This window comes from Crinia signifera, chromosome 7 (assembly GCF_055691185.1).
Source record: "Crinia signifera chromosome 7, ASM5569118v1, whole genome shotgun sequence".
NCBI classification, from domain to species: Eukaryota; Metazoa; Chordata; class Amphibia; order Anura; family Myobatrachidae; genus Crinia; species Crinia signifera.
Window position 1 is genome coordinate 176,312,526 of NC_139223.1, and position 24,619 is coordinate 176,337,144.

Sequence of the window (24,619 nt, forward strand, 5' to 3'; positions counted from 1 at the left end):
ATGCGGTGCCAGAGTGCCGTGTTCCCAAATGCACTCCAATGCCGTGCCAGAGTGCCTTGTTCCCAAATGCTCTCCAATGCTGTGCCAGAGTGCCGTGTTCCCAAATGCACTCCAATGCTGTGCCAGAGTGCCGTGTTCCCAAATGCACTCCAATGCTGTGCCAGAGTGCCGTGTTCCCAAATGCACTCCAATGCCGTGCCAGAGTGCCGTGTTCCCAAATGCTTTTCTTGCGCTTCAGGTCATGCACTTTGCTGAACTGCTTCCATAGAGATTAAAATGTATTCACAACCTGCTGTTGCATGCGATGGATACCTCTGGATTCCAGCGTCTGACCCTGAACATTTTCCGTTTCAAATTCCCGGGGAACAGTACCCACGTTATTTTTTTTCGTCCCATTTACACCGCACCCCAGTCCGGACTGGAGTGGCAATATCCCGGGTCCTTCCTCTGGTGTAAAAGGGGTATGAGAGTGAACTAGAATAAGGACCATACTCTCTAGCACTTTCTATATCTAAACCCCTCCCCTCTTGCACCCTATTGGCTATATCATGACTCAAGAATTAAAGGAAAACTACCAACTGACTACTTAAAGTGCCAGCATCCCAGAACCCTTCAGTGGTTTATGTCACTTCTGTGCTTAATCAGCCGGATTCGGTATTCTGCAATCTCCCATTTCGCTGGCAAACCTGCTGGAACGCAGCCAATCAGCAGAGGTTCCCAGGCCGCAGAGATTGTTATCTGTCTAGCCAGAACATCATAAAGAGAGACATTAAACATGTAATTAATAATTAACACTAATTAACACTTCATTAAAGGGTCCAAATATAAAAATAAGAATATGGAATACAAAATTAATAATTTAATTACCCTGACAATATAAAATGTACTAAACATTCTGGGGCTCAATATTACTAGTAACTTAAATAATGCATAATATTATGTTTTTATAATTATTAGGCCCAAATACTTGTAGGGGATAAGGTCATTTGATCCACCCTATTAAGGTCGACAGGCTAAAGGCCCTAGTGAGATTTGGTCCCATTTGACCCGATTCTGGCGGATTGGCCCAATAAATCGGACCAGATCTCATGTGTTGATATCCTGTCCGACCTGGTGCGCGGTCCCGTGCACATCGAATCAGTGGCCCTTATTCTAATTCGGACGGTACGGCCCGCGTGCGGCCGTACCGCCGATGTTTTTCTTCTGCACATGCGCAGAGGTCAATCTGCGCATGTGCAGCCCCCTTCGCCGCAGACGTATTTCGTCCGCCGCAAAGGGGGCGTATAGGGGCGTGAGAGGCTTCATGCCCTCATTTCCCTATGTGTACGCCCCGCGTTTCATGGGCGTTCCCATGCAAACGCGGGGCGTATGCATGGTAATGAGGGCATGACGCAACTCATGGGGGCGGAAAGCTGACGTCGCCGGATGTCAGCTTTCAGCCCCCATACAAGCTACCACACGGACGATTGTCCGTGTGGTCTCAGCTTGCGGGAGCTGCCGGGGCGTGCGGACCTGCCTTCGATGGTCGACGACCATCGAATGCAGGGGGCAGCTCCCACCATGGTGGAGGCGTACGCCTCCACCATTTTTATGCGGATCGCCAGCCGTCCGTGTACGGACGGCCGTGGCGATCCGTAGGGTGGGCGGGGATTGGTTTGTGCGGCCGGAGCCCCGTGTGCGGCTCTGGCCGCACCAACCAGAATAAGGGCCAGTGTCAGGAGGTCGGAAGGGTTGCATTTGGTAAATCTTATGTGCAACCCGGAGCTGGGTGGGGGGATGCAGAGTGGAAGCGGGTGGGGACGAAGACAGGCGGCGGGCAGGGGATGAAGACAGGCAGCGGGAAGGGGACGAAGACAGGCGGCGGCCAGTAAATGAAGACAGGCGGCAGACGGGATGAAGGCAAGCGGCAGGCAGGGGACGAAGACAAGCGGCAGGCAGGGGATGCAGACAGGCGGCCAGGGGAAGACGGGGCAGCAGGCTAACTTAAAAAATCACCACGCCCGCCAGCCACCGGAGTCTGACAGAATGGGGTGCGCGCCCACAAAACACTTGCGCACCCCATTCTGTCGGAAGCCCCTGCAGCCGTATCCCACCGCTTTCTGTCTTGCCCGCTCTCCCCCAAACACTGACTGCTCTCTGCCTGTCTGCCTGAAGCAGATACGGGCAGGGAAGCACCCGGTCCCCGCAACATGCCACCTTGCTGATGGGACGTGCGCTCACGCATCCCCATCTACCGACCACACCCCCCGCCAGCCTCCACCAGCGCTATGGATATGTCGCGCAGGCAGAATCGCAGAGGCTGGCTCCATCTGTATGTTTTTTTCTATTTGCAGCTTGGCTCCCGGCCTCTGGCTCTTCCTGAACCCCCCCTACACACTCCAGCTCCCAGCGTGCTCCTCCTGCAGCTCCATGGGAGCCTACCATCCACTATGGCGCGGTGGGGTGAAAAAATAGTTTGCAGCGAGCCATGCAAGGGGACGCAGTACTCTTAGATGGTGTCCATGTCGACTGTGTCGACATTTGGGACAACAAATGTGAAAAACTCATGTCGACCTTTTGACTGCCGACCTTCCAATTGCTTGTGTCGACAGTTGACCTTAGCCACGTCGACCTATTTCAGGTGTCGACCTAAGGACTGTCGACTTTTAGTGGTCAACACAATGCATGACAACCTAAATTGGGTCAACCCAATGACCGATACCCAGTTGTAGATCCTGATATTGGTTGTCTCTGGCTGTGGACCTGTAATATCCCGGCTGGTTGAGAGTTAGCTGACAGTGCTGTCCCATTAGGTTACACACACTGCCCTGTACTGTATACTGTAGCTAGTACTCCCTGCAAGCCCTTCCCCACAGCTCCTAGGTGATGTGCAGCAAACACTCAGCCCTGTAATATCCCGGCTGACGTGAGAGTAGCTGACAGTGCTGTGCCATTAGGTTACTGTCATTTATTGCAGCCTGTGAGCCTCACAGGACAGGACTATGGGGCACATAGCTCAGGGCGAATTCCCACAACAAGCCGGACACTACAGTGTGATCGAGTTAAGGTGAGAGACGGAAGATTTCATACAGTACAGCTATATTTCCAGTCTATAGTAAGGTGCAAAACTGCAAATTTGCAGGGCGCACGTAGTTAAGGCTGCATGTAGGCGCAATATTTGCACATATACTAAAAACAATTTTGCTGAGCATAGGGGGTACTCTAGTGTTTTATTGGGATAGGTACATATTTGATTGGTGGGAATGTGATTCCTTGTGATCCAAAATATTAGAATTTTGCATTATTGCTTTGAACATGAATATGGTACAGTATCTGCCATTATAGTAGTGTATAATATTATGTCTGTTTCTGCACTAGATTTAATAGAAGCAGGGCTGATATATGTGGCAGCATGGACGGTGTAATGGTTAGCATTACTGCCTCACAGCGCTGAGGTCATGGGTTCTATTCTCACCATGTATTATATATACGGGGCAGTACGGATGGTGTAGTGGTTAGCATTACTGCCTCACAGCACTGAGGTCATGGGTTCTATCTCCCACCATGTGTTATATATACGGGCAGTACGAATGGTGTAATGGTTACATTACTGCCTCACAGCACTGAGGTCATGGGTTCTATCCCCACCATGTGTTATATATACGGGGCAGTACGGACGGTGTAATGGTTACATTACTGCCTCACAGCGCTGAGGTCATGGGTTCTATTCCACCATGTGGTATATATACGGGCAGTACGGATGGTGTAATGGTTAGCATTACTACCTCACAGCGCTGAGGTCATGGTTTCTATCCCCACCATGTGTTATATATACGGGGCAGTACGGATGGTGTAATGGTTAGCATTACTGCCTCACAGTACTGAGGTCATGGGTTCTATCCCCACCATGTGTTATATATACGGGGCAGTACGGATGGTGTAATGGTTAGCATTACTGCCGCACAGCACTGAGGTCATGGGTTCTATCCCCACCATGTGTTTACGGGGCAGTACGGACGGTGTAATGGTTAGCATTACTGCCTCACAGCGCTGAGGTCATGGGTTCTATCCCCACCATGTGTTATATATACGGGGCAGTACGGTCGGTGTAATGGTTAGCATTACTGCCGCACAGCACTGAGGTCATGGGTTCTATCCCCACCATGTGTTATATATACGGGGCAGCACGGACGGTGTAATGGTTAGCATTACTGCCTCACTGCACTGAGGTCATGGGTTCTATTCCCACCATGCGTTATATATACGGGGCAGTACGGACGGTGTAATGGTTAGCATTACTGCCTCACAGCGCTGAGGTCATGGGTTCTATTCCCACCATGTGTTATATATACAGAGCAGTACGGACGGTGTAATGGTTAGCATTACTGCCTCACAGAGCTAAATCATGGGTTCTATTCCCACCATGTGTTATATATACAGGGCAGTACGGATGGTATAATGGTTAGCATTACTGCCTCACAGCGCTGAGGTCATGGGTTCTATTCCCACCATGTGTTATATATACGGGGCAGTACGGATGGTGTAATGGTTAGTATTACTGCCTCACAGTGCTGAGGTCATGGGTTCTATCACCACCATGTGTTATATATACGGGGCAGTACGGATGGTGTAATGGTTAGCATTACTGCCTCACAGCGCTGAGGTCATGGGTTCTATTCCCACCATGTGTTATATATGCGGGGCAGTACGGATGGTGTAATGGTTAGCATTACTGCCTCACAGCGCTGAGGTCATGGGTTCTATTCCCACCATGTGTTATATATACGGGGCAGTACGGTCGGTGTAATGGTTACATTACTGCCTCACAGCGCTGAGGTCATGGGTTCTATCCCCACCATGTGTTATATATACGGGGCAGTACTGATGGTGTAATGGTTACATTACTGCCTCACAGCGCTGAGGTCATGGGTTCTATTTCCACCATGTGTTATATATACGGGGCAGTACGGTCGGTGTAATGGTTACATTACTGCCTCACAGCGCTGAGGTCATGGGTTCTATCCCCACCATGTGTTATATATACGGGGCAGTACTGATGGTGTAATGGTTCAGGGACGTGCAGTCAGGGGAGGCAGGGGAGGCAGAGCCTCCCCTGTCATAATGATGAAAATAATAAAAAGAAGATATTTATATATCTTCTTTTATTATTTTCATCATTTCTCCCTCTCAGGCTGCCTCCCACCCTCTTACACTGCTGCATGTGAGGGTGGGAGGCAGCGGGAGAGGTGCCTCCCGCTGTTTACATTGAAACACCGGGCAGCGGGGGGCGGGAAGGGGTGGGCAGGGGGGCAGGGTGCAGCAATGGGCTGTAAAAGCCCATTGAAAATGAATGGGGAAGCGGCACTTATACTGGTGCCGCAATGACAGCGGCACCAGTATAAACGCACTCCCCCAGATGTGATTGGGCCAGCAGATCCAGTGCTGGATCCGCTGTCCAATCACACATGCAGGACCCGTGAGACGATGCAGCAGCGCAGGGCGCGGGCAGCGGGGAGTCAGTCCGGCGCCTGTTGGAAGATGGACTGCCGCCGTCACCGCCGTGGAGAGGACCAGCCGCCGTCACCGCCGAGAAGACAGGTGAGTTCGTCGGGTGGAGGGAGGGCAGGTGGGGCGCGCGTGTACCGGCGGCGGGGGGTCCTGTAGTGATAGCCACAGCCGCATCTGTCAGCATGTCCCACTCAGACCACCCCAGCAGCAACGGGGTTAATTCGACGCGCGTGTACCGGCGGCGGGGGGGGGGGGGGGGTCCTGTAGTGATAGCCACAGCCGCATCTGTCAGCATGTCCCACTCAGACCACCCCAGCAGCAACGGGGTTAATTCGGCGCGCGTGTACCGGCGGCGGGGGGGGGGGGGGGTCCTGTAGTGATAGCCACAGCCACGTCTGTCAGCATGTCCCACTCAGACCACCCCAGCAGCAACGGGGTTAATTCGGGGGACTCAGACACCTGCAGTGCTTTAAACAGAGAAATGTACGTATGAGACTACCCTGTGCCTTCCATCCCAGACGCTTCATTTCCAGCCAGGCTATGGAAATTAACCCCGTTGCTGCTGGGGTGGTCTGAGTGGGACATGCTGACAGACGTGGCTATCACTACAGGACTGTTCTGCACCCCCCCCCCCCCCCCCCCCCCGCCGGTACCAGTGACGTGCGGTGAGGTCAGTGCCTCCCCAGGCAATGACCTCACCGCACGTCACTGTAATGGTTACATTACTGCCTCACAGCGCTGAGGTCATGGGTTCTATTCCCACCATGTGTTATATATACGGGGCAGTACGGTCGGTGTAATGGTTACATTACTGCCTCACAGCACTGAGGTCATGGGTTCTATCCCCACCATGTGTTATATATACAGGGCAGTACGGATGGTGTAATGGTTACATTACTGCCTCACAGCGCTGAGGTCATGGGTTCTATCCCCACCATGTGTTATATATACGGGGCAGTACGGACGGTGTAATGGTTAGCATTACCGCCTCACAGCGCTGAGGTCATGGGTTCTATCCCCACCATGTGTTATATATACGGGGCAGTACTGATGGTGTAATGGTTACATTACTGCCTCACAGCGCTGAGGTCATGGGTTCTATTCCCACCATGTGTTATATATACGGGGCAGTACGGTCGGTGTAATGGTTACATTACTGCCTCACAGCGCTGAGGTCATGGGTTCTATCCCCACCATGTGTTATATATACGGGGCAGTACTGATGGTGTAATGGTTACATTACTGCCTCACAGCGCTGAGGTCATGGGTTCTATTCCCACCATGTGTTATATATACGGGGCAGTACGGTCGGTGTAATGGTTACATTACTGCCTCACAGCGCTGAGGTCATGGGTTCTATCCCCACCATGTGTTATATATACGGGGCAGTACGGTCGGTGTAATGGTTACATTACTGCCTCACAGCACTGAGGTCATGGGTTCTATCCCCACCATGTGTTATATATACGGGGCAGTACGGATGGTGTAATGGTTACATTACTGCCTCACAGCGCTGAGGTCATGGGTTCTATCCCCACCATGTGTTATATATACGGGGCAGTACGGTCGGTGTAATGGTTACATTACTGCCTCACAGCGCTGAGGTCATGGGTTCTATCCCCACCATGTGTTATATATACGGGGCAGTACGGTCGGTGTAATGGTTACATTACTGCCTCACAGCACTGAGGTCATGGGTTCTATCCCCACCATGTGTTATATATACGGGGCAGTACGGATGGTGTAATGGTTACATTACTGCCTCACAGCACTGAGGTCATGGGTTCTATCCCCACCATGTGTTATATATACGGGGCAGTACGGTCGGTGTAATGGTTACATTACTGCCTCACAGCGCTGAGGTCATGGGTTCTATCCCCACCATGTGTTATATATACAGGGCAGTATGGATGGTGCAATGGTTACATTACTGCCTCACAGCACTGAGGTCATGGGTTCTATCCCCACCATGTGTTATATATACGGGGCAGTACGGATGGTGTAATGGTTACATTACTGCCTCACAGCGCTGAGGTCATGGGTTATATCCCCACCATGTGTTATATATACGGGGCAGTACGGACGGTGTAATGGTTACATTACTGCCTCACAGCGCTGAGGTCATGGGTTCTATTCCCACCATGTGTTATATATACGGGGCAGTACGGACGGTGTAATGGTTAGCATTACCGCCTCACAGCGCTGAGGTCATGGGTTCTATCCCCACCATGTGTTATATATACGGGGCAGTACGGATGGTGTAATGGTTAGTAGTACTGCCTCACAGCGCAGAGGTCATGGGTTCTATCCCCACCATGTGTTATATATACGGGCAGTACAGATGGTGTAATGGTTACATTACTGCCTCACAGCGCTGAGGTCATGGGTTCTATTCCCACCATGTGTTATATATACGGGGCAGTACGGTCGGTGTAATGGTTACATTACTGCCTCACAGCACTGAGGTCATGGGTTCTATCCCCACCATGTGTTATATATACGGGGCAGTACGGATGGTGTAATGGTTACATTACTGCCTCACAGCGCTGAGGTCATGGGTTCTATCCCCACCATGTGTTATATATACGGGGCAGTACGGACGGTGTAATGGTTAGCATTACCGCCTCACAGCGCTGAGGTCATGGGTTCTATCCCCACCATGTGTTATATATACGGGGCAGTACGGATGGTGTAATGGTTAGCATTACTGCCTCACAGCACTGAGGTCATTGGTTCTATCCCCACCATGTGTTATATATATATATGGGGCAGTACGGATGGTGTAGTGGTTAGCATTACTGCCTCACAGCGCTGAGGTCATGGGTTCCATCCCCACCATGTGTTATATATATGGGGCAGTACGGACGGTGTAATGGTTAGCATTACTGCCTCACAGCGCTGAGGTCATGGGTTCTATCCCCACCATGTGTTATATATACACGGGGCAGTACGGACGGTGTAATGGTTAGCATTACTGCCTCACAGCGCTGAGGTCATGGGTTCTATTCCCACCATGTGTTATATATACGGGGCAGTACGGTCGGTGTAATGGTTAGCATTACTGCCTCACAGCGCTGAGGTCATGGGTTCTATTCCCACCATGTGTTATATATACGGGGCAGTACGGTCGGTGTAATGGTTACATTACTGCCTCACAGCACTGAGGTCATGGGTTCTATCCCCACCATGTGTTATATATACGGGGCAGTACGGACGGTGTAATGGTTAGCATTACTGCCTCACAGCGCTGAGGTCATGGGTTCTATTCCCACCATGTGTTATATATACGGGGCAGTACGGTCGGTGTAATGGTTACATTACTGCCTCACAGCACTGAGGTCATGGGTTCTATCCCCACCATGTGTTATATATACGGGGCAGTACGGATGGTGTAATGGTTAGCATTACTGCATCACAGCGCTGAGGTCATGGGTTCTATCCCCACCATGTGTTATATATACGGGGCAGTACGGATGGTGTAATGGTTAGCATTACTGCCTCACAGCGCTGAGGTCATGGGTTCTATCCCCACCATGTGTTATATATACAGGGCAGTACGGACGGTGTAATGGTTAGCATTACTGCCTCACAGCACTGAGGTCATTGGTTCTATCCCCACCATGTGTTATATATATATATATGGGGCAGTACGGATGGTGTAGTGGTTAGCATTACTGCCTCACAGCGCTGAGGTCATGGGTTCCATCCCCACCATGTGTTATATATATGGGGCAGTACGGACGGTGTAATGGTTAGCATTACTGCCTCACAGCGCTGAGGTCATGGGTTCTATCCCCACCATGTGTTATATATACACGGGGCAGTACGGATGGTGTAATGGTTACATTACTGCCTCACAGCGCTAAGGTCATGGGTTCTATCCCCACCATGTGTTATATATACACGGGGCAGTACGGATGGTGTAATGGTTACATTACTGCCTCAGTGCTGAGGTCATGGGTTCTATCCCCACCATGTGTTATATATATGGGGCAGTACGGATGGTGTAATGGTTACATTACTGCCTCACAGCGCTGAGGTTATGGGTTCCATTCCCACCATGTGTTATATATATGGAGCAGTACGGATGGTGTAATGGTTAGCATTACTGCCTCACAGCACTGAGGTCATGGGTTCTATTCCCACCATGTGTTATATATACAGGGCAGTACGGACGGTGTAATGGTTAGTATTACTGCCTCACAGCGCTGAGGTCATGGGTTCTATCCCACCATGTGTTAAATACACGGGGCAGTACGGATGGTGTAATGGTTAGCATTACTGCCTCACAGCGCTGAGGTCATGGGTTCTATTCCCACCATGTGTTATATATACGGGGCAGCACGGATGGTTTAATGGTTAGTATTACTGCCTCACAGCGCTGAGGTCATGGGTTCTATCCCACCATGTGTTAAATACACGGGGCAGTACGGATGGTGTAATGGTTAGCATTACTGCCTCACAGCACTGAGGTCATGGGTTCCATTCCCACCATGGCCTTAACTGTGTGAAGTTTGTATATTATCCCTGTGCTTGCGTGGGTTTCCTCCGGGTACTCCGGTTTCCTCCCACAATCCAAAAATATACTGGTAGGCTAATTGGCTCCCATCAAATTAACCCTAGAATGTCTGTGTGTGCATATACATGTGGTAGGGAATATAGATTGTAAGCTCCACTGGGGCAGGGACTGATGTGAATGTTCAAATATTCTCTGTACAATGCTGCGGAGTATGTGTGCGCTATATAATAAACTGTTCATAAATAATACAACGTATATATATATATATATATATATACATATATATATATATATATATATATATATATATATATATATAACAATTTAAAATTCATAAAAAAAAATTTTTATTTCTCAGACATAGGCTTCATGTTTCAGCCTATTGTCATGGTGACACATGGTTACACATGATCCTGTCTATTTGATCCAGGTCACTGCTTCCTAACTGTTGGAAAATCCTATTTTTATCTAATTTGAAATCCGTTTTCCTGCTGGAATAAGTTGTCTTTTTTGACACAAAAGCTATCCTTAAACAGGATCCATCCCTTAAACCTGTATTGAATGGTTTAGAAAAACTACCCCTGGTGAAGTCATTTATGGCAAAACGCGTCGGATATTGGTTTTTGGAAAAACTGAAACATGAAGCCTATGTCTGAGAAATAAAAATGATTTTTAATGAATTTTAAATTGTTTTGTCTACTGTATAATTGCATGTAAAAGGTGATGGACATCACAGAGCGCACTCTATACTTTCTTCTATATCTATTTTTTCTGTCCTCCACTAACAGGGAGGACTAAAAGAGAGCTGCTGCTATCCTTAGCGCAAACAAAAGTCTATCTTGTTCTACGCATATATATATATATATATATATATATATATATATAAATTTATTGAAATGAATAAATAATCATTTTTTAAACATATCACAATATAACACTTATCAATGATAAAAGCGCATTTAGAGGTGGATCAAAATGTAAAAAAATAAAAATAAAAATGTTAGTATTGACATCAAAACATCGATGCACCGATATATACCATTGTTGTCTTTTTTTTTTCTTCTGGGCTACAGATCGACTGGTCTCCTGGTATATTGGATTCTGCACTAGCGATATGCGGTTTAAGGGATGTGCACCTGCACTGTTTGTATAGGGCGTTCGTGGGGATGTGGGGTAACTGATTGCAATGGTTACCTTTCCGATTTTTTTGTAAATTATAGCTATTACCTATCAATGGTCATCCATATTCTTTGAGTGACTGCCCATGGGCCAATCAGAATGTGGGGGTGGGGCTTCAGGGGTGTCGGGGGTGGTGGACGGAGCTAGGCTTCGTGTCCCGGCACTTTGAAAATAAAAACTAAATCGATACATCAATTTTGCTGTGCCATCGATGAAGGGAAACCATCTGTTTCTCCATCATCGATGGCAAAAGTATTGGACATTGGCCATAAATCATCAATTAATTCAAATAATCGCTACTCCATGGCCATCCCTTGTCGAAAGTAATTAGGTCAACTCTCCCTAAACGGCGTGTCAAGTTCAACATATGGGTGTATCTACTCTTAAATGCTTGTTGTTGCAAGATAGTTCTATATAACAATATATTTTGGGAATACTTTTAAAAATTCATACCAACATTGCTGCCAGCAATATGGGGTCTCTTCTTTACAACTATATATTTGTTGCGATGTTGCCTGTGATATTTCTCTTCTCACTCGGAGCAGTGTCCTGTGAATTCATCCCTAAGCATATAAATATGTTTTTTGGTGTTTTAAATGTGAATCTGAAAAATCCAGGAGATTAGAAGAACAATGCAGGGCAGCAGGAGATTTATGACTGAAATGGGAGCCTCCTGCAGGACGTGGGTGTGTAGGCAACTATGGCTGCATAATGTGGGTTAAGTAAAATCAGAGAGATTGCTCCTCAGCGAGACAGGGAGATTGTGACTAGACAACTAGGCTTAGTGTTACTGAACCCCCCCCCCAAAAAAATCCCGGCACCGTAAAGTAAAATTTTTTGTACGAACCTCAGAAACGTGTAAAACTGCATTATTATTTCTTCTCTAATATAACAGGCTGATATATGCATTTATGTACATATTGCAATATATTACATGTATACGGTACTGTATATTGCTAAATATTGCCTCAAGCGGGAGGGTGAAAATGATAAATTATTTTCATTATTTCCAACATCTGTCATCCATGAATAATATTGCAGATGACAAATATACTTTTTATAAGACTGTATTTTTTTAAGTTTAATATATATTATATTGGTTTTAAAAATACATTTCTACAAAAGCCGGTGTTTGCTGTTCCAGTCTTTTTTTTCTTTTTGTAGGAGCTTATTCTGAATTTCACATTTACATAGTGGTTATAATTTTAATAAAAAATTCAAAGGTCCATTCATATCCACAAAATATAGTTTTCTCTCTGCCTTCCATCAATTTCAGTTTTCATTTTTTTTGTCAAGTTTTTTCTTTTTTCTTTTTGCAAAACGCCCTCAAGTGTTTTGAGTTCAGAATTCGGATTTCAAATCCAAATCCTAGGATTCAGATATCTTGAAAATGAATAAAAAAAAGCTAAAAATGTGTAATTATGGATTTAAATTCCGAATTTCTAACTGTTGAAATATCTGAACCGTGGCTGAGTTCAGATCGAATCCCCTCAGGATAGCTGGACATTTTTTTATTTTTTTATTTCCGATCCACAAAATTCAGTTGGGTTCAGATGCATTTCACTAATCAATAATGGAGGTGAACATAGGGATTGATGATCCCTTAACCATGGCTGTATTTTTTGACAGAACATTTAGCACTTGCACAGAAATATACAAAATAAAAGGAAACCACCCAAATTCCTCAGAAATTGTTATCATTTACCACATTGGTAGTAAGGGGATTTGTGTCAAGCCTTCTAAAGAGGACATGTAGAGCATTTAAACCAGGCATGTCCAACGTTGGCCCTCCAGATGTTGTGAAACTACACATCCCAGCATGCTCTGCCACATTTGTGCTATTAGAGAATGCTAAAACTATTGCAAAGCATGCTGGGATGTGTAGTTTCACAACATCTGGAGGGCCAACGTTGGACATGCCTGATTTAAACATAGACACATAGAATTTGACAGCAGATAAGAACCACTCTGCCATCTAGCCTGCCCCTAGATGGGCCGACCATAGCAACCAATCAGATGCTACTGTAGCTGTCCTTTTTCTAATACAATCTATAAAATTATAGCTAGAATTTGGTTGCTATGGGCAACACCTATAAATGTTATAGCTTATACAGGAAGAATTACATAAGCATGCAATTTTTTTATTCAATTGGTTCTATTCACTAAGCCATGAAAAGCCAATTTATCTGGCCTTAACCGAGCTACCGTCAATTACCCATCTCCTCATAGGGGATGGGTACAGGATCCTGGAGCTTGCCATGCCGGCGGTCAGTAGACAAGATTGTCAGGATCCCAAAACCAAGTGGGTAAGTGTAAAGACCCGTATACAGGGTGCGATTAATTTTCTATTCAATCCCGATTCGATCGGGACCGAATCGCCCGGCACAGTTCACACATTAGATCTAGACTATATAGTACAGATTTGTACTACGTATATAGTCTTCCCTGCACAGTCTATTTTTTGATGCGGAGTAGGCCGCGCATCGGGGTCAAATCCAGCTGAAAACCATTCAATTTCGATAAAATTTCAATTCGATTTTGACTATATAAGCAAAATCGATTAGAAAAGTTAGTCAAAATTGAACTGTATGTACCGGGTTTTACTCTCTCGCCTTACCTTCCTAACATCAGCCATCTTTACCTGTACCCTAACCGTAACACTTACTGCAACCTAACCTGATATATGTTACCTTTTATGTTATGGTTTTATATGGGTTAAAAATTCACCAATATCCACTATAGGAACCTAAAACATTACTGATCCTTCATTTTTGTTTTTAGGATGCTAGCGGCTGCACTTGGAGTGAGTATGAACAATTGTCACATTTAATTATTATATTATTTTTTCCTGTGAATTTCTAACATACAGTACGTGATAGACATCTTTGGAAGTCAGCCAAAGCAGCCAATAGAACAACATGCACATGCGCAGTAAAGAGGCCAAAAGTGCACATGCGCCAGTCCCGGTGCCTGTCACCTGCATAGTACAGGTGAACGGGGAACAGTGGTAGTGGGGGGGGGGGGGTCCCGCATTGCAGCCAGTGGCAGCCCCTCCTACAATCAGATAGGAGCCGCGGCTGCTGTTAACTGAGGGGCTTATTTTTCACGTTCCGCACCTGAGGATGCAGATGTATCATTAGTCCATGCAGGGACTGAGCTTGCGACAAAAACCAGCTTTGTCCGCCAAGCGCTTGATGGCAGCTATGCTATTATTTACATGCGATAATTCTCTACAGGGTTTATTGCAAACTTCTCATCACCTGCTCAGATGAAAAGTTGGGAAAATCCCTATTTTTGGGATAAATATTTTGTGACTTTTAAGAACCCCTTGGCCACCCCTTAATGAGTAATTAATCACTTTGAGGTTTTTAATTATTTTTTAAATAGCCAATAAAGAGGTCAGTTTTGGCGGGAAAAGTGCAAAGCAATGGAAATGCGGGAAACAAGGACTGTGGGGTGCTTTCTGAGGGTTTTTAGGCTTGCGGGTGAGAGTTATCTTTTGTTTATGAAATGTTTTTGTAATAAACTTTAATTGACCTAAATATATATTTTTCCCATTTTCGTGTACCCCAAATGTTATGACTTTTTTACATGTCATGTTTTTATATTGTTTCAGTGTTTTAAAAAAAAGCATATTGCTGCCATTTGATACATTTCCCAAAACGATACCCTCTAATATACTTCTATACTGTTATCCAGGGCCGGTGCTTGGGTGTCCGGCGCCCTCCTGCAAACCATACATTTTGCGCCCTTTCACATTGCCATTGCAACAAGCTGCAGCCCGATTGTGGGAGTGTATGCAACATGCGATCTAATGGAGGATCTCGGGTGCATGTACATGTATGCATACACCATCTCAGTGCTGTGTCCGCAAAATGTTGCAGGCACTAAAGGTGCCCATACACGCTACGAGAATCGCATACGTTATGGGCTAGATCGCATCGCACGGCATGCATGCAATGTGTGTGCGATGCGATCCGAAAGCAGTACAAAAGGTGTGCAGCACATACTTTTTGTACTGTGTGATGCCCGCAGGGCAGCGTGGATGGCCACCTTTAGGTACATAACCCAGCCCATTATTTAGAAAGTTTCTAAATTAATATAAAAAAATCTACAATTATTAAAAAAATTTTTATAAACATGTATAATAAAAGACTCACTGTTCTTTTGTGTTTAACTCTTGTGCAGTCCCTCCTCTACTATCTGCGTAGGCAGGACGCTAAGGACGCCATTACACCCCTCTTGTGACTGAGGGGGAAAGTAAGGGAGAGAAGGAGGAGATGGAAGAAGAGGGGAGGAGATAGAGGGGGCGGAGTGTTGAGGACTGGCAGTGGCACTGGCACAGCACACTGAGAAGAGGGAAGGAAGGGTGGCTCTGCTGCCTGTTCGTCATTTGATTGACAGCTGACAGGCGTAGGGAGCAATGGGTAGGGGGCGGATCCAGACATTCACAGACAGAGCTACATGCCTCAACGCAAGTGTCCGTGAGGAAGAGGGGGCAGGTCGGAGGACAGTGTGTGCGTGGTGCAGGGAGCTGCTCAGCCTCTTTATACTGCCGCCCGCTGTCAGACAGGCACTGCGGGTGGCGTGCAGGCTGTGTGCACTCGCGGTGCAGGGAGCAGCTCTTTATACTGCCGCCTGCCCGCTGTCAGACAGGCGCTGCGGGCGGGGTGCAGGAGGCAGTGACAGTGAGGGCTGAGGCAGGTTTAGCAGAGCAGGGAGGGAGACAGCGCCTTTTCAGCATGGCGCCTGCCTGCTTTGCAGGAGCTGCTGAGTGGGTAGCGCCGGCCCTGCTGTTATCCTAAATTACATTGTCATTTTGAAGGATTCAGACCGATTTGCACTTGTTATAACATCGCAGCTCACCCGGATTCATGATTATCCAGTAGGATAAGTCGAAAAACAATAGCAAGTATACGCACAATAAGTATTCTATATAGACGATAGCTTCGGTAGTAGGAAATCCCCAAGTTTGCTTTTTGTGCTAAAAGATGTCATAACAGAAAGTGAAAGCAATTTTTGAAGGGACACTGACCTGTTTCAAACTTTCTGGATATGAAGAGAGGAAGCTGACAGTAAAAACTGTCACAGCTCAAAGTGAAAATACATTGCACAAGCTGTCATTTCGATGTTTTTTTTTTTTTTACTAGTTGTATAGAATTCATGTAGAAGAGTTGACGTATGATGACAACATTTTTGTATTAGGAAGGTCTCCCTACCTAACAACATACAGCCCTCCTTGTTTTAAAGATACGAAAATACATTTAAATAAACATCATACCTCCCAACTTTGGCCGAATTGTATGAGGGACACCAACAATTTGGGGGCGTTACCTAGCAGCAAGGGACGTGTCCTATACTCGTGATCCTCCTGTGAGGCCACGCCCCTTTTTCGCCACTGTTAGGGCATTGCTACCGGCTCTGTTAGCTTCTGGCCATGCCCCCAGCCCTTCTGGCTGCACAAATAGACTGTATTCAATATTCACGGATGACGGGAGACTCCCAACTTCCTCCTGCTGCGGGACACTGACAGCCCTGGGCAGGACATGGGAACGTTCCAAAAAAAACATGATGGGCCCGCTAAAAACGGGACCGTTGGAAGGTAAGAAACATGTCATAAAAGGTAGAAAATACACCTGACTTTTGCCTTTATATTCTATATTTGCCTTTATATTCTAGTTTCCTAGTGATGTCATGGAGAATTCTGTTCCGCCTGGCTCTCTGGATAAAGGACAGATCAGCTCCCAGGTACCGTAACCATTTTACCATCAATTCAGTTTAAAAGCATAGTTATAACAGTTATATTGTTCAGCTAGCTAAACAGGCTACAAAGGCAAAAAATATGAAATAAAATATAAACAGTATCGTCAATGTCTGGCACAAGGTATGCTTTGGGTTACCATTGATTTTCAGAATCTCAAGACGTTCTAGTCCGCGATGAGTGTGACTGAGGCTTGACCATATTGTATATACAAATCCAATAGACGGGCATGCCAGATACTATATTACCAGCACAACCATCTTAGGGCCTGATTAACGTAGACTCGGTCCCCGAGATATTCGCTTCAGTGACCGACGTTCCGGATCTGCACATGCGTATAGACGAATATATATATATATATATATATATATGTCCAGGGCCACAGTACGAACATCTTCAGCGACTGAGTCGCCAGGGCGTTCATACAGAGCGTTGCGAACAGGGGACGGACAGGGGGCTGGAGCATTAGGATGCCCAGCATTTCTTGAGCGTGCCCACAAAAACAGTGGGTGCGCCCAGAAAAATACTGGGCTTTCCCATTTGAACGCAGGCGTGCATCACAGAACATCAGTGCTCAGCCCCTGCTCGACCTTCTCTGGCCCAGATAAAAGTCAGCGCAGACTGACTTTTATCTGCGAGCCTGCGAAAAATAATATATATAAATTATATAAATAATTATTTATTGATAGGCTAATCCATAGCTGAGGGCCTCCAGTCATAAAATATGTGAGCAAGCAAAATTGCGTAATTTTATATTTTTATTATAAATTTCTCAACCCTTTTGGTCCAGGGGTATTAAGCCGTGGATCTGTTAGTTTTGTAGCACAATGGACTATTTTGTAGAGGTTCTGGGTTCCAGTTCTACAATCTCCCACTAACACTTTACCATTCTGTACTATATTAATATATTCTGGAGGACCTGGAATGGTAACCATGACCAGGAATTCCAGGGGCATAACTTGATTTTTGTAGGCCCCGTAGCAAAAGTTCATAAGGGCCCCCTATTTAACAACTGATGATGATAAATGCATGTAAAACATATTACTTAAACAGTAAATATGGGCCCCCTCTCAGCTCTGGACCCCATAGCAGCTGTACTCCATGCACCTATGGTAGTTATGCCCTTGATGACTTCTCCTCTCTAGCATAGATGAGGTAGGAGCAGGGGGGGGGGGGGGTGTGATGTGGCAGTACGCTCCGGGGTGGGTCCGCAGCGTCGTGCTCCAAAGGGGGTTGATTGGAGATCTGGTGATGGCCGCAGCTCCGGCTGGGCTCCAGGAGGTCAGTGCGCCCGCCGCCACTATGTGTGGGGGGGTGTTGGAGGGAGAGGCAGCTCATTACCGCCCTCCAGTGGCCGGCGCCCTAGGCAAATGCCTAAAGCTGCCTAGTGGTGGTGCCGGCCCTGGGTAGGATTAGAAGTAGGACTATCTCAGCAATGCAGTGGATGAGAAATAATTGGTCCCTGTGAAATGGAAGTAGGCTTATAACATGGTAAGATGAAGGTTTTGTGTCTGCATGTGACCATAATTATGAAAGATTAGCGTTTGTTTTTTGTTTTTTTGTAATATATGTTTATTCATTTTGGGAATAAAATTCAAAATAGTCATATAGCATTACATACAACACGCAAATAAGTAAATATTATATACAACATAAATGGATAAGGTAAATTTGTATAAAACATATCAATGATATCCTTAAAACCTTGCCCAGCAAAAATCACATAAAAGAACAAACAGAAACAAAGACAACACATATGGTAGGGGGAAGGGGCAGAAGGAAAGGTGAGCCTAAAGAGGGAAAGAGTGTGGAACCCCAGAATAAAAATGGAGTTTAGAAGGGCGTATTGTCCACATGGGTGACTAAAATTAGTGGAGGAACCAAAACCAGGGACCCAAGCTCAGACAGTGTTCAGTAGATACGATTGTGAAGACATAAATTCCAACCATGGAGACCACGTAGCTGTGAACTCCTGAGTCCTTTCCGATGTCACCCAGAGATCCTCCATGGACATATACAGATGGAGCCATGCTAATCCTTGCTTCCCCTGTGCCACAGTGTTCTGCCTCAGGGCACCGTTCACCGAGAATGGGGCACACGTGAGTGTAAGACACTCTTGAGCCCTATTCACAGCGATCGGTGTGCCTCAGCAAGGATTAGCGTGGCTCCAACTGCACAAATCAATATGGGTGAACCCTTCCTACATAGTGGGAGTGGAATTAGATCTGGGATCACAGCTTTCGTGGTACTTTTGAGGTACTTCAATAAAGATTATTTATAAGCCACCAAATATAAGTTGAGGAGCCAGAATGAAGGAACAGATACCAACTATCAAAATGGACATATAAATTACCTGATCCCAAAAAGGATGGAGTAGTTGGCAGCCCCACCAGATGTTCAGTGAGGAGCCTATATCTTCATTCCACCATCAACAACACCCTTGAGAACATCCTAGCTAGAGTTAGTGGACACCTACCCCATGAGATGACCTTGAATTGAGTCTCGATCAGGAAATAACAGACAGAACTAATGAAAGACTAGGTTTTCATAGAGGTTGTGCCATTTGGGGGTTCCTATATTGATATTTCTTGTATCACCCACCAGGAACTCCGCAGGCTGTTGGACCTGGGTTACTTCACATCTGCTTTGCATTTCACCTACAATATGAAAAGTGGCTTATACAACGTCAAGCTGATCAGGAAGTGTCTGGACCTACTGGACAGTTACGCTCTTAGGTATGTTGTACTGGAGGTTTATGAAGGATATAGCAGATCGACGGTGTCTAGTTCGGACATGTTATGGTCGTCCACGCTTAGCCGAACGCGTCTAGGTAGACACCTAAAAATAGTCAACAGCGTCTAGATCGCCAGTAATAAAAGTTAGATGGAAGTGTTAGATCGAAGGGTACGTGATCGAGAGTTACTAGGCCAACACAAGTTTTTCACTTTTTTTGGTGGCTATGTTGACATAGGTCATCATGGACACCAAATAAGTGTACAGAGTCCCCTTGCATGGTTCGCTGTGCTTGCTATGCTGGGCACACTTTTATAATCTAGCTCTATGCCCACTTGGATGGTAAATATGAACCACGGCGGTCTAAAAAAAAACACGTGAAAAACTCATGTTGACCTTGTGTCTATCGATCACATTCACATCGACCTAACGCTGGTGTCTAACTTTAAGCATCTAACTAGATATGTTCGACTAAGCATGGTCAACCATAACATGGTGGATCTAGACACTAGCGATCTGTTGACCAGAAACGCTCTGGAGACCTTCTCTAGTTCCCTATATCCCTTCATACTGCAAATGTTATTATACCCTCGACATGTTAAGGTAACAGCGGTGATCTCCGACTCCCCCCAACTGCCCTCCAACCAGGTGATATTGCCAGCCACGGGAGAGACAGCAGGGCAGTTTCCAAATAGCGGGACTGTCCCGGTGTTATCAGTTGGGAGTTATGGACATGATTGCAGCCAACAGCATAACTGCCATGGGTGCAGCTGCTATGGGGCCCAGGCTGCTTCCAGGGCACATGGCTCCCCCTGCACCCTGCCTCCAAGGCCTACCACTGTCTGTGTGTGAGGGGGGGTCCATGATGTCACAAACATTGTTCCAGCATGGCCCAGCCTGCTCCGCCCCAACCTGCAGATTCTTGTTGAAGGTATCTACGCCTCTAATACACATTTTCAAGAGCAGCAGCTGCAAGTTTTAAGTCCCAAACATAAAATGAAACCTTGCTTTACTGCTGGTGTAATTCAGACCATTAATGTGTTCTAAGAAAACAAATTACATCAGCTAGCCTCTACCATATGTGTTTTCCTTTGTACCATATTTACGGCTCTGACAAAACTGCTTTTGAATACAAAGAAAATCACAAATTTCCAAGTTCACGGAAATGTGACATTGCTCAATCTCCTGTTCCTGTCGGAAACATTCAATAACACGTCTGCACGCATGTCCTCGGGACACTCAGGGATCCACATCGCAGTACCACGCTGGGACCTGATCTACCCAGCTTTTGTAAATGTCATGAAAAATGTAGATGCATCTACTGTGCTCTAAATGGGCTTTAATTTGGCCAGTAGAGAATAGCAGGAGAACAATTGGGTAAAGGTCTGGCAGCATTTCAGTATCACGTCACTTCCATTTGAAAGGATGTTTTGGTGGTTCTTTGTGAACGATGCAAAAGAAAGAACAAGCAGGCGCGATCGGGCTGTGTACGAGGGCATAGACGTCTTCCATAGCAGTGTGTCCGTCGCTTAGGTTGTTATTTAGTAGTGATGCAGAGACTTTGTGATAAGTGATTGCCAGGGACATTATAAGTGTAGTGCGCAATTACTGTACAGCTCTCTCCAACAGTGCGACCGGCATCCGAGAAGCCAGAGTGGCCTTTTCTGCATATGAACATCTCGACCAGAAGGGAGTGAAGGCGGAGACCGATGTCCTGCTAAAAGCAATCAAGGTAGGATGCGATTAATGTTAAGCTACGTGATTACGTCCTATATGTATATGTATATATATATATATATATATATATATATATATATGTGTGTGTATATATATGTATATATATATATATATATATATATATATATATGTATATATAAATATGTTGGCAGAGACAGCATCTCTCCATATGAAAGTACTGTGGAGGATCCAGACCAGGTTTTGGAGCAGTAGCAGAGGGTTCCGTACGATTCACCGACAGTCGGGATTCCGACAGTCATTACCCCAATGTCGGAATCCCAACTGCTCCCTCGTGGGGGTCCACAACCCCCATAGAGGGAGAATAAAATAGGTGGTGAGCGTAGTGAGCCACTGTGCCCGCAGTGAGCCTGCAAGGGGCTTCGTTGCACTCCCCCCGCTGTGCAGTCAGGATTCCGACGTCGGGCTAATGACTGTCGGAATCCTGACTGTCGGTGTGTTATACCACACCCATAGCAGAAGCCAGGTTGGGTAATCAGCAACACCTGGGATTTCCTGATATAAGGGTTTCCAGGGCAGAGTCACCTTGCTCTTGATGGTGGATTAGCCACCCATGTGTTAGGTCGGGGTGTGGGCTATGGTAGGGACCATTGGAACCCTTGCAAGAGTCTGTTATGCTGTGATTACCAGTATACAACTGCCTGTGACCACGCTTGCCTTTGGAATAAATGTGCTATGTTGTGACCTGCATCTGAAAAGAACAAAGTCATCATTTGAGTCCCGATGTGCGTGATTCTTGTCACTATATATATATATATATCTATATATATATATATAGATATAGAGATATATATATATATATCAAAACTTGAGGAATTCGCACAATTAAGGTAAAGGTCGGGGTTCCAGTTCAGGCTTGATCGAAGGAAAAAGGTGTATCCAAGGATCCTGGTCAGTCTGTGAAAAAGGGATGTTATGCCGAAATGGATTCATCGACTGTCGACTATCTGATTAAGCCATGTGACAAGGATGGGTGAACATATTTGTGACCCCCAATAAGCATCGGCGTTTATTGCTGATTAGCAACACAGCTCCATTGTAGCCTGGCCAGGCCAGCATAGAGCTCTTCCCAGGCTGAGCACACACCTGCAATTGGTGGTGTGTCGGTGTGATGTGGCAGGTGATGCTAACAGGTCTGAATCAGGCACAATGAGCCTTATTCAGACCTGTTAGCATAGGCTGCAATTTTTGCAGATGGACAAAACCATTCTGCACTGCAGGTGGGGCAGATGTAACATGTGCAGAGAGAGTTAGGTTTGGGTAGGGTGTGTTAAACTGAAATCTAAATTGCAGTGTAAAAATAAAGCAGCCAGTATTTACCATGCACAGAAACAAAATAACTCCCCCCAAATCTAAATCTCTCTGCACAAGTTACATCTGCCCCACCTGCAGTGCAGCATGGTTTTATCCAACTGCAATGTCACCCTTTTAAGTTTTCAGCATCTGGAGCTTCGCCCATCCTGCCGTCGCTCCATAATACCGATGGTATCGGCAAACCACTTGCCAATGCAGCCCCCGCGATGAGTCCTTGCTGCCGCCGATATCGGTACTGGCGGTGATCGGGCAGTGTGCATGGGGTTTAAAACATTTCCCAAATAGTTGCAATATACAGTAAATATCCCCAGTAAATTCAAAAAGAACTTTGATAATGAAAATAAAATGCTTATTCTCCCCAATGTAATCTAACAGCGGAACCAACGAGCGCTTGTTCCCCATCTGATAAGGAACGTCAGTATTAGCAGCGGCGCTGGAAGCAGGAGACTGAATGGTTAAGCTCATTGATTTCCCGGTCTCATTTCCCTCCCCGGATGTCTGTTTGTATTCCTGATACTGTCAGAAACGCCTGTCGCAGAGTTTAACATTAATCCGTGGTCTCTTTCTAACGTGTCAAACAAAGCACAGAACAATTACGGAGTTTCAGTATTTGTTGTCTTTCCCCGGCAGAAGGCGGCACTCCGATCACAGCGGGCCTGCAGCTCGCTCACAGCTTTCTTTGGAGAAATAAAATATTCATTTGTGAGACATCAAGGGCACCCCCAGAGCAGGAAGCCTTGAAGTTTCCCATGTAGATTTTGCTCGCTGCTGCTTTGAAAAGTAATAGGCTTCTGCTTGTCCACACTCTTTAAAGCTGAAGTTTTCTGCTTGGAGGACTCGCAGAGATCACCTTCCCTTTTGAAAAATTGATTTTGTCTCTGTGGAATATCTGAAAAATGTATGGGGACTTTGTACGGTTCCGGCTTGTGTGTGTGATGAGCGCAGGAATGCATGTTATACATTTCGTGCCGAAACTCTCACGGAAAAACAAGAAATCATGCAGATTTATTAAGAAGGCTTAATAAATCTGACCGGCACACTGATTGGATGGTACTTTGGGCCTAATTCTGGTGAAGATTGCAGTTTACGAGCGCCAGAGAACCTGCACGCCGACAAAAATCTGCCCCCGTTTCGCCTCGCAACTATGCGATGGGCTGTGTACAGAAGATGCATCCCCTCGCATGGCGCCACTGCAGGAGAAATCAATCTCAACTGACTTTTATTTGCAGGCGCCTGGGATGAAGACGGGGGGGACCGCTGACGTCATGTGACATCAGCTTCCCGCCCCTGCCAGGCATTGGCCGACCCGCATACTCAGTGCCAGATTAAGCCTTCGGGGGGCCCGGGGCATTTTAAACAGGGGGGCCCCCTTGCACTTGTCATTACTGGCCGCAAACTGCATGGGGGAATATTACACTGTTAAAAAAGGCAGTATAAACTTGGTCAATGGGTAACTTCAGGGGATATATATATATATATATATATATATATATATATACACATACATACATACATACATACATACATGCATGCATGCATGCATACATACATGCATGCATGCATGCATGCATACATACATACATACATACATACATACATACCACATGAAAAGCCTGTGTTTGTCCCTCTGCACCTTACTCTGTAGGAGACCTCACAGTCCCAGTGCTGCTTCTGATTAAAAACCCTCCCATGACTAGGCTGCTGCTGTTATCCATGGGCCTGAGAAGTATATAATGAGCTCCACCAATCAGAGCTCAGCACAAACGTCTCAGCCTCTGCCCTCTGGTGCAAAGTGTCATGGGACTTAGTCAACTCCCAGTAATGCACTGCACACTTGGCTCCCAATACTCAGCACCATTAATCATTGTCAC

The 24,619-nt window shown here is 46.2% G+C and overlaps 1 protein-coding gene across 1 annotated transcript in view; it reads left to right on the forward strand.

The window, feature by feature from the left end:
* The first annotated feature begins 2,906 nt into the window (after nucleotides 1-2,906).
* LOC146020892 (uncharacterized) overlaps nucleotides 2,907-24,619 on the forward strand; it is a 122,716-nt gene continuing 101,003 nt past the window's right edge. The window contains exons 1-5 of the mRNA XM_083154476.1: nucleotides 2,907-3,046; nucleotides 13,967-13,988; nucleotides 16,865-16,933; nucleotides 19,551-19,681; nucleotides 21,309-21,411. Coding sequence (XP_083010602.1) covers nucleotides 2,982-3,046; nucleotides 13,967-13,988; nucleotides 16,865-16,933; nucleotides 19,551-19,681; nucleotides 21,309-21,411 — 390 coding nt within the window. The 5' untranslated portion in view covers nucleotides 2,907-2,981. The remainder of the gene's footprint in view (nucleotides 3,047-13,966; nucleotides 13,989-16,864; nucleotides 16,934-19,550; nucleotides 19,682-21,308; nucleotides 21,412-24,619) is intronic.